The sequence below is a fragment of the Dermacentor albipictus genome, chromosome 6, assembly GCF_038994185.2.
Source record: "Dermacentor albipictus isolate Rhodes 1998 colony chromosome 6, USDA_Dalb.pri_finalv2, whole genome shotgun sequence".
NCBI classification, from domain to species: domain Eukaryota; kingdom Metazoa; phylum Arthropoda; class Arachnida; order Ixodida; family Ixodidae; genus Dermacentor; species Dermacentor albipictus.
In genome coordinates, this window is record NC_091826.1 from 102,946,859 (window position 1) to 102,958,927 (window position 12,069).

The window sequence follows — 12,069 nt, forward strand, 5'->3', positions numbered from 1 at the left end:
TTGCCAACCATAATTTCGTTAGAATTCGTGGTTGCATGTCGGCATAGAAGCACTGGCGAAATGTTCGACAAGTACATTTTATTGGATTAGCATCAGGAATGTCAAAGTGGAAAGGAGTGTGTGTGTGAAGTGTGGGAAACAAGTCGCATAGTTGCGGTAAAGAGCGCGTTAGAGAAATTGTCTGCGTGTGTGTGCACGCGCGCACCCAATGCCTGATTAGCTAGGTCCAGAAGTTGATAGTCCAGATGATAGTGCAATTCATTTGATTTGATTTCATTTATTTTCACCTTAAAGGCCAGGAGGCATTACATAAGGGAGGGCTTTATTTCTTGCAACAATGTTAGAAGAAATGTACAGAACAGTAAAGAAACAATAAACAAATGCAAGCCAAGGACAATTGTGAAAAAAAAGGAACATCATGTTAGAGTAAGGGTCGGTGGTATAGGCAATCAGGCAGTGTGGTTATTCAACATTTCGCGGAACGTTTCACGGTCATTGCATGACACGATATCTTCTGGGAGATGGTTCTAATGGGTTATAGCATCGGCAAAGAATGAAGTGTTCATGGCAGACGATCGGGTGTTAATGTTTGCTATGGGACGACTGTGGCTTAAGCGAGATGATGTACGTAAGGGTGGATTTAACAGAATACCTGGAGTGTGGATGGTCATAAAAGGTGTGAAGCAAGCAGAGGCGAGAGATGATCCGGCGGGAAGCAAGTCATGGTAGTTCAAGTGTACGTTTTAGTGCGGTTATGCTGGTATCACGAGAGTAATTGGAAGTTATAAACCGAGCAGCGCGATTTCGTATTGCTTTTATGTCATAGATTAGATATAATTGGGAAGGGTGCCAGATAGATGACGCATATTCCAACTGAGGATGTACGAATGCTAGATATGCTAGCTTTTTTATTTCTTGTGATGCGGCCTTCAAGTTGCGTTTTTAATATCCAAGGGTGTGTGAAGCATTAGAACAGATGGTGTCAACATGAGTTGCCCATGATAGTGTCGATGTCATGTGAACGCCGAGATATTTGTAAGACGGGGCATAATTGATAGGAGCAGAATTTATTGTGTGGGTGTGACTGTGGTTGCGGGTGAATGACTGAGCTTTGCATTTAGCAAGGTTAAGCGACATGTACCATTTCTCGCACCATACTGCAATGGAATCGAGATCCTGTTGTAGTGCGGCGATTTCATTCGAGCCTTTGATTGGGGAATATAGGACACAGTCTTCCGTGAAAAGACGTAATTTATTCTTAATGTTAGCAGGTAAGTCATTGATGTAGACGAGGAAATGTAGAGGCGATAAACCAGCACCCTGTGGCACACCAGATGTTACGCTGCTAAGAGATGAATTATGGTTATTTGCAGAGGTATACTGTGTGCGCCCTTTTAAGAAGTGTTCAAGCCAGGTAAGCATGCTATTTGGGATTGCGATAGATGCGAGTTTTTGAAGTAGGTGATTGTGGGAAACGCGGTCGAATGCTTTTGAGTAATCCCAGAAAATGCCGTCAATCTGCAAATGAAGGTCCATGAAACTTAGAATGTCATAGGTGAACTCGGCGAGTTGGGTCTCGCATGAAAATAGTTTTCTGAAGCCGTGCTGGTGAGGGTAAAAGAAGTTGATAGATTCCGGGTGAGAGATTAGGTTGGATGAGATTATATGTTATAGAAGTTTAGAAGGAATGCTGGTCAGAGAAATTGGGCGCTAATTTATAGCACGGGAGCGGTCGCCACTCTTGAAGATTGGTACGACATGGGCCGTCTTCCAGTCGTCGGGCAAGCTTTCAGTCTTTAAGGATTGCGTAAATATTAGATGTATTACTTGGCTAGAAATGTTACTGGTGTTAACTAGTATTTTGGCGTTGATTCCATCACACCCGGCTGACGTGGTTAGTTTGAGTGAATTAATGAGGCTACATATGCCATCAGGGTTGAGCTTGTAGTCTGGCATTAATTTTACTGAGAGTGGTGGTATTGGTTCAATGGGAGTGTCGTTAGCGATGGAGAAACCTGAGGTAAAGTAGTCGTTAAGAGCCTACGCGCATTTCTCAGAATTGATGAGATTACCCTAAGGATCTGTTAGTTCAATCTGTCTAGAATGTGTCTAGAATGCAAGCGCCAGAATTTATTGGGGTTTGATCGTAGAATTGTCAGAAGGTCATGATTAAAGAAGTTATCTTTGGCTATCGTCAGCTCCTGAATATATTGGTTAGCGCACAGTTCGTATTTTTCACATGTTTCTGAGTTATTTGTAAGTTTGGCTTTTTCGTGAAGCCTTCTCTTTTTAGCAAGGAGAGTTTTAGTCGTTTATTAAACCATTCATTGTTAAAGTCAGATTTCACGAGAACTGTTGGTATGTATCTAGCTCCTAGGTTGAGCAATACATTCTTATAAAGTTCCCAGGTGCTATCAACAGTTCTTGATAAGTAAGACTGCTGGAAATCATTTAAAAAATTTGCAGTTCGTTACTGATGGCGTCAAAGTCCACCCTTTTGTAATCTTTTATTATTTTTGCTGTGGGTGACTTTTTCTTAGGTGCTATTGCCATGCAGATATGAATGAGGTTGTGATCGCTAAGACCGGGTGGTGTGGTAACGCTCCTTGCGCTATCGGGGCAATATGTGAGCATAAGGTCCAGGGTGTTATCTCCTCTTGTAGGACTTGATATCACCAGATGTAGGTTGAAGTCTAGCATAGGATCAATAAATTGTTTAGCTTCTGATAACGGTGACCTGTTGGTTACAGAAAGCAGAGGCCAGTTAATGTTAGGGTAATTGAAATCGCCAAAGAGGTGAATAGGTGCGTTAGAGAATGTGTCAGTGATGTCGGTTAGTGCTTTACGGATTGAATCGCAGAATGACGGATGGCTGTCCGGCGGCCTGCAGCACACGCCAAAAATTGTCTTTCCATCACCGCTGTAAGCGCAAGTCCACAATTGTTCGAGATTATCATCCCGACTGATCAGGGAAGATGAGAAGGTGTTTCTGATAGCTAATAGAACAACCCCTCCTCTCTGGTTGCTCCGATCATGGCGATGCAGAACATAGCCGGAATTAGGAGGGAAAATTTCGCTATCTCTTACGTCTCTGTTTAGCCACGTTTCAGTTGGTACTATGATGTCGGCATCGATGTCGTGAGTGAAGCTGCGAAGTTGTTCTCGTTTGGGTAGCAAACTGCGCATGTTAGTGAAGGCTATGTTAAGGAGAGGTAAAGATGAGGTACGATTGCGGGATGAGGTTGAAGTGATAGGCTTCGTTGTCCGTCATTGCACGTTTTCGTGTCTTGTTATTTGGGATGTGCTGTTTCCATGCGCCTTTATGAATGGACTCGTAGTCTCAATCACTGTCAGAACTAGGGTCGTAGTGATAGCGCTTATTGTTGACGAGCAACTTGCCTACGTGCAGTTTGAACGCACATATTTGTGGTCGTATGAAACCTAACCATTAAGAGCGTGCGATGGGAGTAGCAGGAGCGAAATCTTTACGTATAGCGAAGTTTGTTGCCTTTGTTTCCGCCCACAGGCCAGAATGTATTCCTTTGACTGAAATGAGTCAACTTGATAATTATCGGGCGCTTTCTTTCAGGACGGTATTTGCCTATGCGATGGGCACATTCAATAGCGCTTGGCTCTAGATGCATTTCCAGCTTGCTAGCGCAGAAATTATTATTTTTTTTCCCAGACTATTTTTATGTTTCATTTTCGTTGTCTTCCAGTCCGAGGAAAAGCAAGTTATTACGGCGCATTCTGTTGCTTGTGTTAGTGCTCTCGGCTTTAGCAGCGCTATCTCTTTGATGACATCATTATGTCGAGTCGCAATTACTTCGTCCTGATGGTCGTTTTCTAGCACAGAAATACGCTTTGTCAGAGCAGCAATTGTGTTGTCTTTGAGAACGTTGGTTTCTCTGAGCTCATTTATATTTGCACCTATTTCTGAAATTATTTCTTTTAGTTCTTTGATCGTCTGTGAAAGGGAAGAAACTGTGTCTCTGTCGGGGCCTGGGTTAAGTTCAACATCTCCGGAGAGCAAGAGGATTAGATCGGACCGAAACGCAAAGGCAACAGCTTCATTGTACAGACGCACAATTCTACACCATTTCAAGTCGCAGGGGCACGACACCGCGAAGACAACAATTGTCGCTACGAAATTCCTCAGTATTTTGTAAGTGATTAACCTGGAAGGTTAGGAAAGCGATGAGCATCCTGCGTGCAACGGTGTCGTGCCCCAGCTGATAAGCTTTGCCACGCCGCTTCAATGCGGCTTGGCTTGACCATGTAACTGGTGACGTCGCCTTCGTAGGGTGTTGCCAGGTGAAAGAAGCTTCTGCTGCTAAAACTGGACTCGTCTTCACGGCTTCGGTGACGAGACGCGGGCGGGTAGCCCAGGGTTGTGATGGCTTCAGGGAAGGCGATCAGGTTTGCAGAAGGGGTTCCGGGGTACGGCACGTACCAGCACGAAACCAGTACGGCAGCATCTGGAAGGTTAGGAAAGCGATGAGCTTCCTGCGTGCAGCGGTGTCGTGCCCCAGCTGATCAGCTTTGCCACGCCGAATAAATACGGCTTGGCTTGACCATGTGACTGGTGACGTCGCCTTCGTAGGGTGTTGCCAGGTGAAAGAAGCTTCTGCCGCTAAAACTGGACTCGTCTTCATGGCTTCGATGACGAGAGGCGGGCGGGTAGCCCAGGGTTGTGGTGGCTTCAGGGAAGGCGATCCGGTTTGCTGAAGGGGTTCCGGGGTACGGCACGTACCAGCACAAAGCCAGTACGGCAGCATCTGGAAGGTTAGGAAAGCGATGAGCATCCTGCGTGCAACGGTGTCGTGTCCTTTTTGATAAATAATCTTGTGAGCTAAGTAAAACTCCCGATTTGTAGATAACATCAACATCACACTCTTGCGAAAAAATGGGACCTGTGAAGGAGGCAGTGATATCCTTGTTTTGCGTGCAAAACCGACCAAGATGCATGGTGGTAAATATTACGTTGAAATCTGGCAAATAAAGTACGGTTGCAAATCCTTTAATGTTCATTGAAATGCTAGAGCTTGCTGCATCGTAGAGGAATAATTGAGCTCTGCACGTTTGAACGACCTCCTCAGGTGCAACACAGCACGGTACCGTCCCTCTTCATTCTTTAGTAGCAGAAGAGCTCCTAAACCAAGACGAAATGCATCTATGTCCTATAATGTGTTTAATGGCTCTAGCCGCTTCTAAACACCTCTTTCGTTAGAACAGTGAGCCCTCTGCTACTTTATCACCGATAGCTTTTGGAAAGCACTCCTCCCTCTTGTTTGTGCAGGTTTTTACCTCAAACACCTGTTCACGAGAAGGTATGCCTGCATGATAAGCAGCAATGTGCATATTTTAACCGCTGGGTAGTCAAGCTAGTTTTTTGTGATGCAAATGCAGAAGAGCATTCTCCTTATGGATCTGGCATTCCGCAATATATTTAAATGGACCAACTGGATTGTTAACGCATACATCTGCTGGAGCTATAGACATGCTTTTTAAAGGAGGGAGCAGGCACAGCACGGAAACACAACATGCAGTAAGGGGGCACGTGCACTGATCGTTCCTTCTAATGTAGCAAAACTTGGTCATGGTGGTATGGAATCTTCGAAAACGAAACTATCAAACACGTTTCTTGCGTGCCTCTTTGCCCTGTACTAAGTATTTCGCCCTTCACTAGCTCTGTTTCACGAAATGCTCTACCAGACTGCCTGCGTCACCTCTTTCATGCGTTTTCCTTTCACACAAAAAAAGGAGTCCATCGGCGTTCTTTTATTCTCACTCACAGTGTAACAGGCTAGCTGGTCGAATGGCGGCATGAAGCGGCAGTGTCCCAACGCTGGTGCATGTTTTAGTCACTCTCCGACAGATGGCGTGACGATGTCACAGGCTTACGTTTGCTGTGTTAGCGCCGCCCGCTCCTATCTCAACACGGCTCGGCGTTTCTTCTTCTGGTGTCAGGCGTGCAGATGCGATTGTGATGGGCAGGAAACATTTTGTTCCCCGCTCTAGAACGGGTTACAAAGGCTGTACAGAGAAATTGACCTTCGGTGTCGAGCTATCCCAAGAAAGGATCGAGTCCTTCTGCCGAATGATCACGTCGGAGAAAAGCACTTGGAGCCTCATCTTGTGTCCAAGACCTGGACAGCGCACTACAAAAGGCACGCCTTGGTGAGTGTTCCGCAAGAGGCATCACTGGCGACGATGGTGCTCCCACAAGATTTCCCGACTGCCCGCCTTACCTATCGAAAACGGTGAAAACAATGAAGCGCCTGGCGGTAACACAACCGCGGTCGCAGTCGAACAGACGATGCGCTGCATCAAAAGATCATAACGAGTGAGAAGCCTCGTGTAGCAATGACAGTGGTGGCATGAACGGAAGCTCTTTTGAAGCGTTGCCGAGTGCGCCGGAGCACGACATGGATGCGTTTGAACAGCAAACGTCATAAAATACATCAGTCTGCTGGGTCTAGCTTCTCCCTAAAATCTGCATACGCTCGCATTCGCAAGCTTGTTCGGCGATTTACCACGATTTTTCCTTCCGTCAAACTCATGGGGATACCACCTGCTCGGCTTTGGAGAAGTAAAAAGAGTTGTCTTCTCCCAGCTGGAAAGCATCAAAAAATCTCACAGCCGTTTACTGTCAGATGCATGCCTATCGCCAATGAGCCCCGCATCTTCCTTGGTAACCACTAAAATTGTTGAAATTCATGAAGATATCCTGGCAAACAACCGTGATGCGCAGGTCAGTTTCAAAGGCAGATGTGCCGTATGAAGGTACTTTTAACAACTGTGGATGACATTAACGCTATCCTTGACCATGTTGATAAGACGAAACTGTGCAATGGTGGACCGAGCACTCTGGAGTATCGACACGTTGAAATAAAAAGTGGCCATATCTCGACAACAACCAGAGATGGCGGCACAAGAGATGCTCTATTGTTCTTGACCCTAGTGCCTCGAACTTACTAGTATGTCACAAATGTTCTGGCCTTTCAAACGTCCTGCGAATGCACCAAAAAATAACAGATGAAAGAATGCGTAGGCATAGGCCTTCAGGTACGCGTCCGTTGACTTCATACCAGAGCAAGGACAAAGTTGGAGCACTGCGTCGGTCAATTTATGCTCTGAAAAGGTCCAAAAATCGTCTGCTGAACAGCTTTAAAAAATGTCGGTGGAGCTTGCAGAAGGTCATATCCACATGCAAAAAATGTCAAAAAAAGAACTGAGTGAGAAATTACACACAATAGATCTCCCTAGTGCTCGGCTGACTGCGGTAAAGGAGTATGTAGCAGCAGCGAGGTGGACGAACAAAAAAAGCAGCAGTAAACGGAGGATTGGCTTCTGATGTGCTTGCTGTTGCACATACGTAGCCGATCTGCATACTCGTTCCTGCGAGGTAATGAGGTGCTCCCACTTCCTTGCGTTACGACAGTGTACAAATACCTGTGCATGATAAGACTCAGGTGTGGCTTTGACAAGAGGTTTTTCACAGCCCTTGAGAAGAAGATGCCCACTAAAGACAATTTTAAACGCCATGGAATGCTTGTTTTCAACGATATGCGCATTCGAAAGGAAATTCGAGTTCGTTCGAAGACGATGACATACAGTGGCTTCACTATTATGGAGATTCTTCAGCGGCCCGCGACGGCCTTGCTGGCCACGGGCTTGTATTTCCCTTTGGGTCATTTGGCAACAAGTACTCTCAGCCGATAGCAGTGTTTGCAATACTTTTGCTTGAATACGCAGAAGTCTTAGTCGGCATGGACACCTGTGCTGGCGCAAATATGAACCGTGCAATGAAGAAGGAGTTCGGTGTCACTGGAGCATTGCAACAGTCCCAGAACTACTTCAGTCATCCCATTGATGAGAAACGCAATGTATATATGTTTTCTGACGCATGTTTGCATGTTTGCATGTTTGCCTCAAAATAGCTCTGTTCCACATCAACCCTTCAACGACCGAAAAATGCGGTTGAAGCTGGCCACTCAGTTGTTCAGCCGGAGTGTAGCGAAAGGCTCGCAGTTCTACTCGAAGCGAGGCACAAAAGTGCTCGAAAATGTCAAGGGAACAGCAGAATTCACACTAAGGTTTAGCAATCATTTTGATGCTCTCACCCGAAACCATCCAAAGGAAAGCATCACTGTTGGCAGCAGAGATTTGAGGGTCCTGGCCTCGTAGTTGCATTGCTCAAATAAAATGGATAAAGGAAAAACCTCAAGAGCAAGTTGCCTATCCGAGCAAACCGCTGCGGGCCTTCGTGTGACTATTTTGTCCAAACTGGAACTATAAAGATACCTGCTAAAGGAGTGCGGTTTCAAATGTGTTTTAACAGGAAAACTTAACCAAGGCATGTTGGTACGCTTCTTTGGGATTATCAGACAGGCTGGCGGCCAAAATGACCACACATCTATGCCCGCATTTCTGCAGCTTTACAACATGATATCAGTTTACAGTTTTATTAAATCCCCTAAATTCGGAAACTCACGTTGAAAATGAATCGCGGCAAGGTGCACCTGTACTTACACTCAAAAATTTTTATATGTGCTTTTGAGGACAGTGTCAAGTCAAAAGAATACCTGAAGAAACTCAAAGAGAAGCTGGATGTCCTAGTTGCTGCTGAAGAGGAAGAAGACCACGTTTTCGATAACTTGCATGAAGCACCGGAGCTGCAGATTGCATAATTTATTATTCAGCTGGTTTTATATGCCGCAAGTACTTGAAAAGCACAACGTGTGCAAAGTGCCGTGAAGGATTATTGGAACAAAGAGCACTTCGTCATCAGCCAGAAAGCAGCCTTGTTCTGTGTAAAACCTGGGGAGGCCTTTTGCACCCAAACCGATGTCTTTTTCTGTTGCTTCATGCAAAGGAGATGGAATTCCACAAGCATGCGGCTCTCAGAAATGCCGATGAATTAGCATTGGACCACATGCTTGATAAGTACAAGTTTCAGTTCTCCTGTGCCAATTATAAAAATAGGTTATTGCTGGCGTGCTACACACATATGTAGCCATGTAAATGAGGCCGTTCTGCAAACACAAATCTGAGGCAAAAAATAAGTCGCAGGAGCTGCAAAAGCTGTTGAAGCTTCAGTAAGTGAAAACTCTACTTTAATTTGCTCAAATAAATGATGGGCGCCATGAACTTCCTCGTGTGTGCGCAATGTGTGCCAGTGTCCACTTCGTTTATCGAACGTAAACGCTTGTACGAATATTTCGTTTATGGCATGCTCTCCGTATTTGTCAAATAAATATCAATCTTCACAAAACTTTACTGCTTTTGCATCCCTGGCTTTTAAATGACAGTCGTCCATATGATTGACAAATTGGCAAATGCCGACAAGCAGAGGCTAGTCCGTCCTGTACACTAACATCACAACCACCTCTACCAGAACCCTAAACTTCGGTTATTAAAAAATGCGGCCTTCGAATAGCCACACTGGAAACCTGTTTTGCAGCGCATTACAATTTAACTGCGAGCTTATCGAGGTTACCGTACACGTAAAACTAGTTTTCGCGGGGAGATTTTGGCATCTCATCATGGTAAGTTCTGTGGGTGTGTAGGTATTGTAGCCGACTACCGTTGCGCTGGCCTCATTGTGCCATGCGCCTATACCGGTATGGAAGAGAGCGTGCACTACATGGCTATCGGAGCACGCTTAGTCTCGTTAAACGTATGCTTCGTTCAATCCAAACAAGTTTCCGTGTCAAGCTGGAATAACATACGAAGAACGTTTTATGACGCTTTTCACATCCGTAATAACTCTCGCCCTGCTTTTCTGCTTTATAACCAAGACCCTTGTGTCTGTGGCGCCATCTGCCGAGCGCTACGCAATACAAGCACAACCTATTTTTCCGCCTGGACGGCCTTCGTTCAGCCACCTAGCCTATTCTTACGGTGTAAGAATATCATTTAAGAAATATGATTTCAAGGTCTCATTAAAAAGTTTATACATACGTGGCCGGAAAAATGTTCGAAATGTAATATTTTGGGGTGACGTTTTCTGCTGTGCATTATACAAATTTCATACAAATTACTCCTGAACATGTAACTCACCTTGAAAGGCTAGCAGCGCGCTGCAGCGAGCTAGCAGCCAGTTGCGCCGGTTCTGTGTTTCGTGGATGATCTGCCCTGGCACCGGCTGGTTCGTCTGCAGGGCACTGCAGATCCGGCGTTCTTGTCTTCGCGACTTTCGGATGGCTCGCATGCACCTTGCGAGGAGCTTGTCGATGCCATCCTCTGCAAAAAAAAAGTCAACTAAGGGTTACCATTGCTCTCCTCAAATAACCGGAAAGGAAAAATGCAACTCTGTTACATACGGAAGTCTGAACCTCATATAGAAACTGGTCGCGCAATTTCTATTGTCAAATCATCAGACCTGCCAGCACATTTCCCTGGGAACCACCACATACGTACACCTGCCCACAATTTCGTTCCACGTTTCTGTGACAAAATAACACCTGATAACATCGCGAATAACATTTGTGTGCGCATATCATAAGAAGCCAACAAACACTGACACCAAGGACATCACAGGGGAAATGACTAGTGCTTAATAGATAAATTAAAGAAACGATAAATTAATGGAAATGATGATGGATAAAAAATCTAGTTGCTGCAGGTGGGGGACGATCCCACAACCTTCGCATTTCGCGTGTGATGCTCTACGAATTGAGCTACCGCGGCGGTGTTTCCTCGTTCACTTTCTTGGGTATTTACTTTTCCTTGTAGAACCCTGGGAGTGGACGTGGAACTTCCTTTCTGCCTCAAGCATCACGGGAAGGCGATCTTTTTGAGCAAAGGCAACCGGCCAATACGGCGCCGAGCCACATCTTTGCTTTTGTTGCTTCACAGCTGCTACTGCGCTTTGTCCACGCCAGAAACTCCAAATACCGGTGCAAATACAAATACCGGCCGCACCCAACGTTGGTATATTAGGTCAGTTGGATAAGTCTGCTTCGGAGGCGGCTCCAACTCGTCTATACCAACAGAGATGGCGCTGGCGTCGCATTGGTATCGAGCCGCCGGCTGTCGGCGGGCACGTTCAATGCTTTTGTTGGTGTTTGTCTAGGCTGTCTGTCGCCGGCGTGCACTCCGAAAAAGTTCCTTTGGTGCTATCGCTTATCTATAAGTTGGAATATAGGTATGTGACTTAGAGATCACGTGCATTGTGTTGTAAGCCAAGTTTGACAAAGAGTCTCTGTGCTAAAATTCAGCGCGCTGGGCTGCCAAAGTGGATATGCTTCTCAAGAGAAAACGTGCAGTCGGCAGCACTTAACGTGCCGAGGACTTAATCACTTTCTACTAGCACATCGGTAAAGGCAGCATTGTTAAGATTCCCCGTGGCAGATGGACGCTTAAGGTGGGTGCAGAGTAACTTATTTTTCCAACATTCCTGCGCACCTATCGAAAGCAAAAGCACCAAAGCCCAGAAGAAAACCTTTGAAGCTAACAGCAACAGTAAATTGTGATGTTCGTAAGTCGGCAAGTGATGGCGACGTGATGTAAACATAAAAAAACAGTAATGCTGAAGAAACTAAGGTCCCTTCCGATCTAGAGATGTGTTCAGAGGAATCATCTTCGTTCCCTGCATTCGAAGAGCACTCAAGTTGCCAGTTCTGGAGTGTCCAGCTCATGACTCTTCAAAGTTGACGAAGACAGTGGTATTGTTGCGATCGACAGGGCTGTGGTTATAAGGAAAGACTTCACTGTTGCACTCAGCTTATGCGGAAGGCTTGTTCCTCCGTGCGTCAACAACGAATATGGTTCAGGAGAACCGCTAAAATTCTTAAGCTTGAAGAAACTATCCGCATTTCTCACTTACGTTAGCAACCATAAAGTGTGCACGGGCTGTCATTGTGGTTTATTCCCCTCCATTTCGGCAGCAACATCAGCTATCAAGACCCAGGACGGGTGGATGAGCACAAAATGCTTTAGGCTGTCTTAGGAAAGCTTGTGCCCACAGTGCAAGAGCACAAGAAAAATATCCGAGCACGGGAAAAACGAAAAAAAAAGAAATCCGAGGAACGAACCAAGCCTCACCAAAGGGTACGTTTAAAA

At 45.6% G+C, this 12,069-nt stretch overlaps 1 protein-coding gene across 5 annotated transcripts in view; it reads right to left on the reverse strand.

Moving 5' to 3' along the window:
- Positions 1–12,069, reverse strand: part of LOC139061314 (uncharacterized) — a 101,662-nt gene that overhangs the window by 44,478 nt on the left and 45,115 nt on the right. For all 5 annotated transcript variants that reach the window (XM_070541152.1, XM_070541149.1, XM_070541151.1 and 2 more), the window contains one exon: positions 10,066–10,248. In XM_070541152.1, the coding sequence (XP_070397253.1) occupies positions 10,066–10,248 (183 nt within the window). The remainder of the gene's footprint in view (positions 1–10,065; positions 10,249–12,069) is intronic.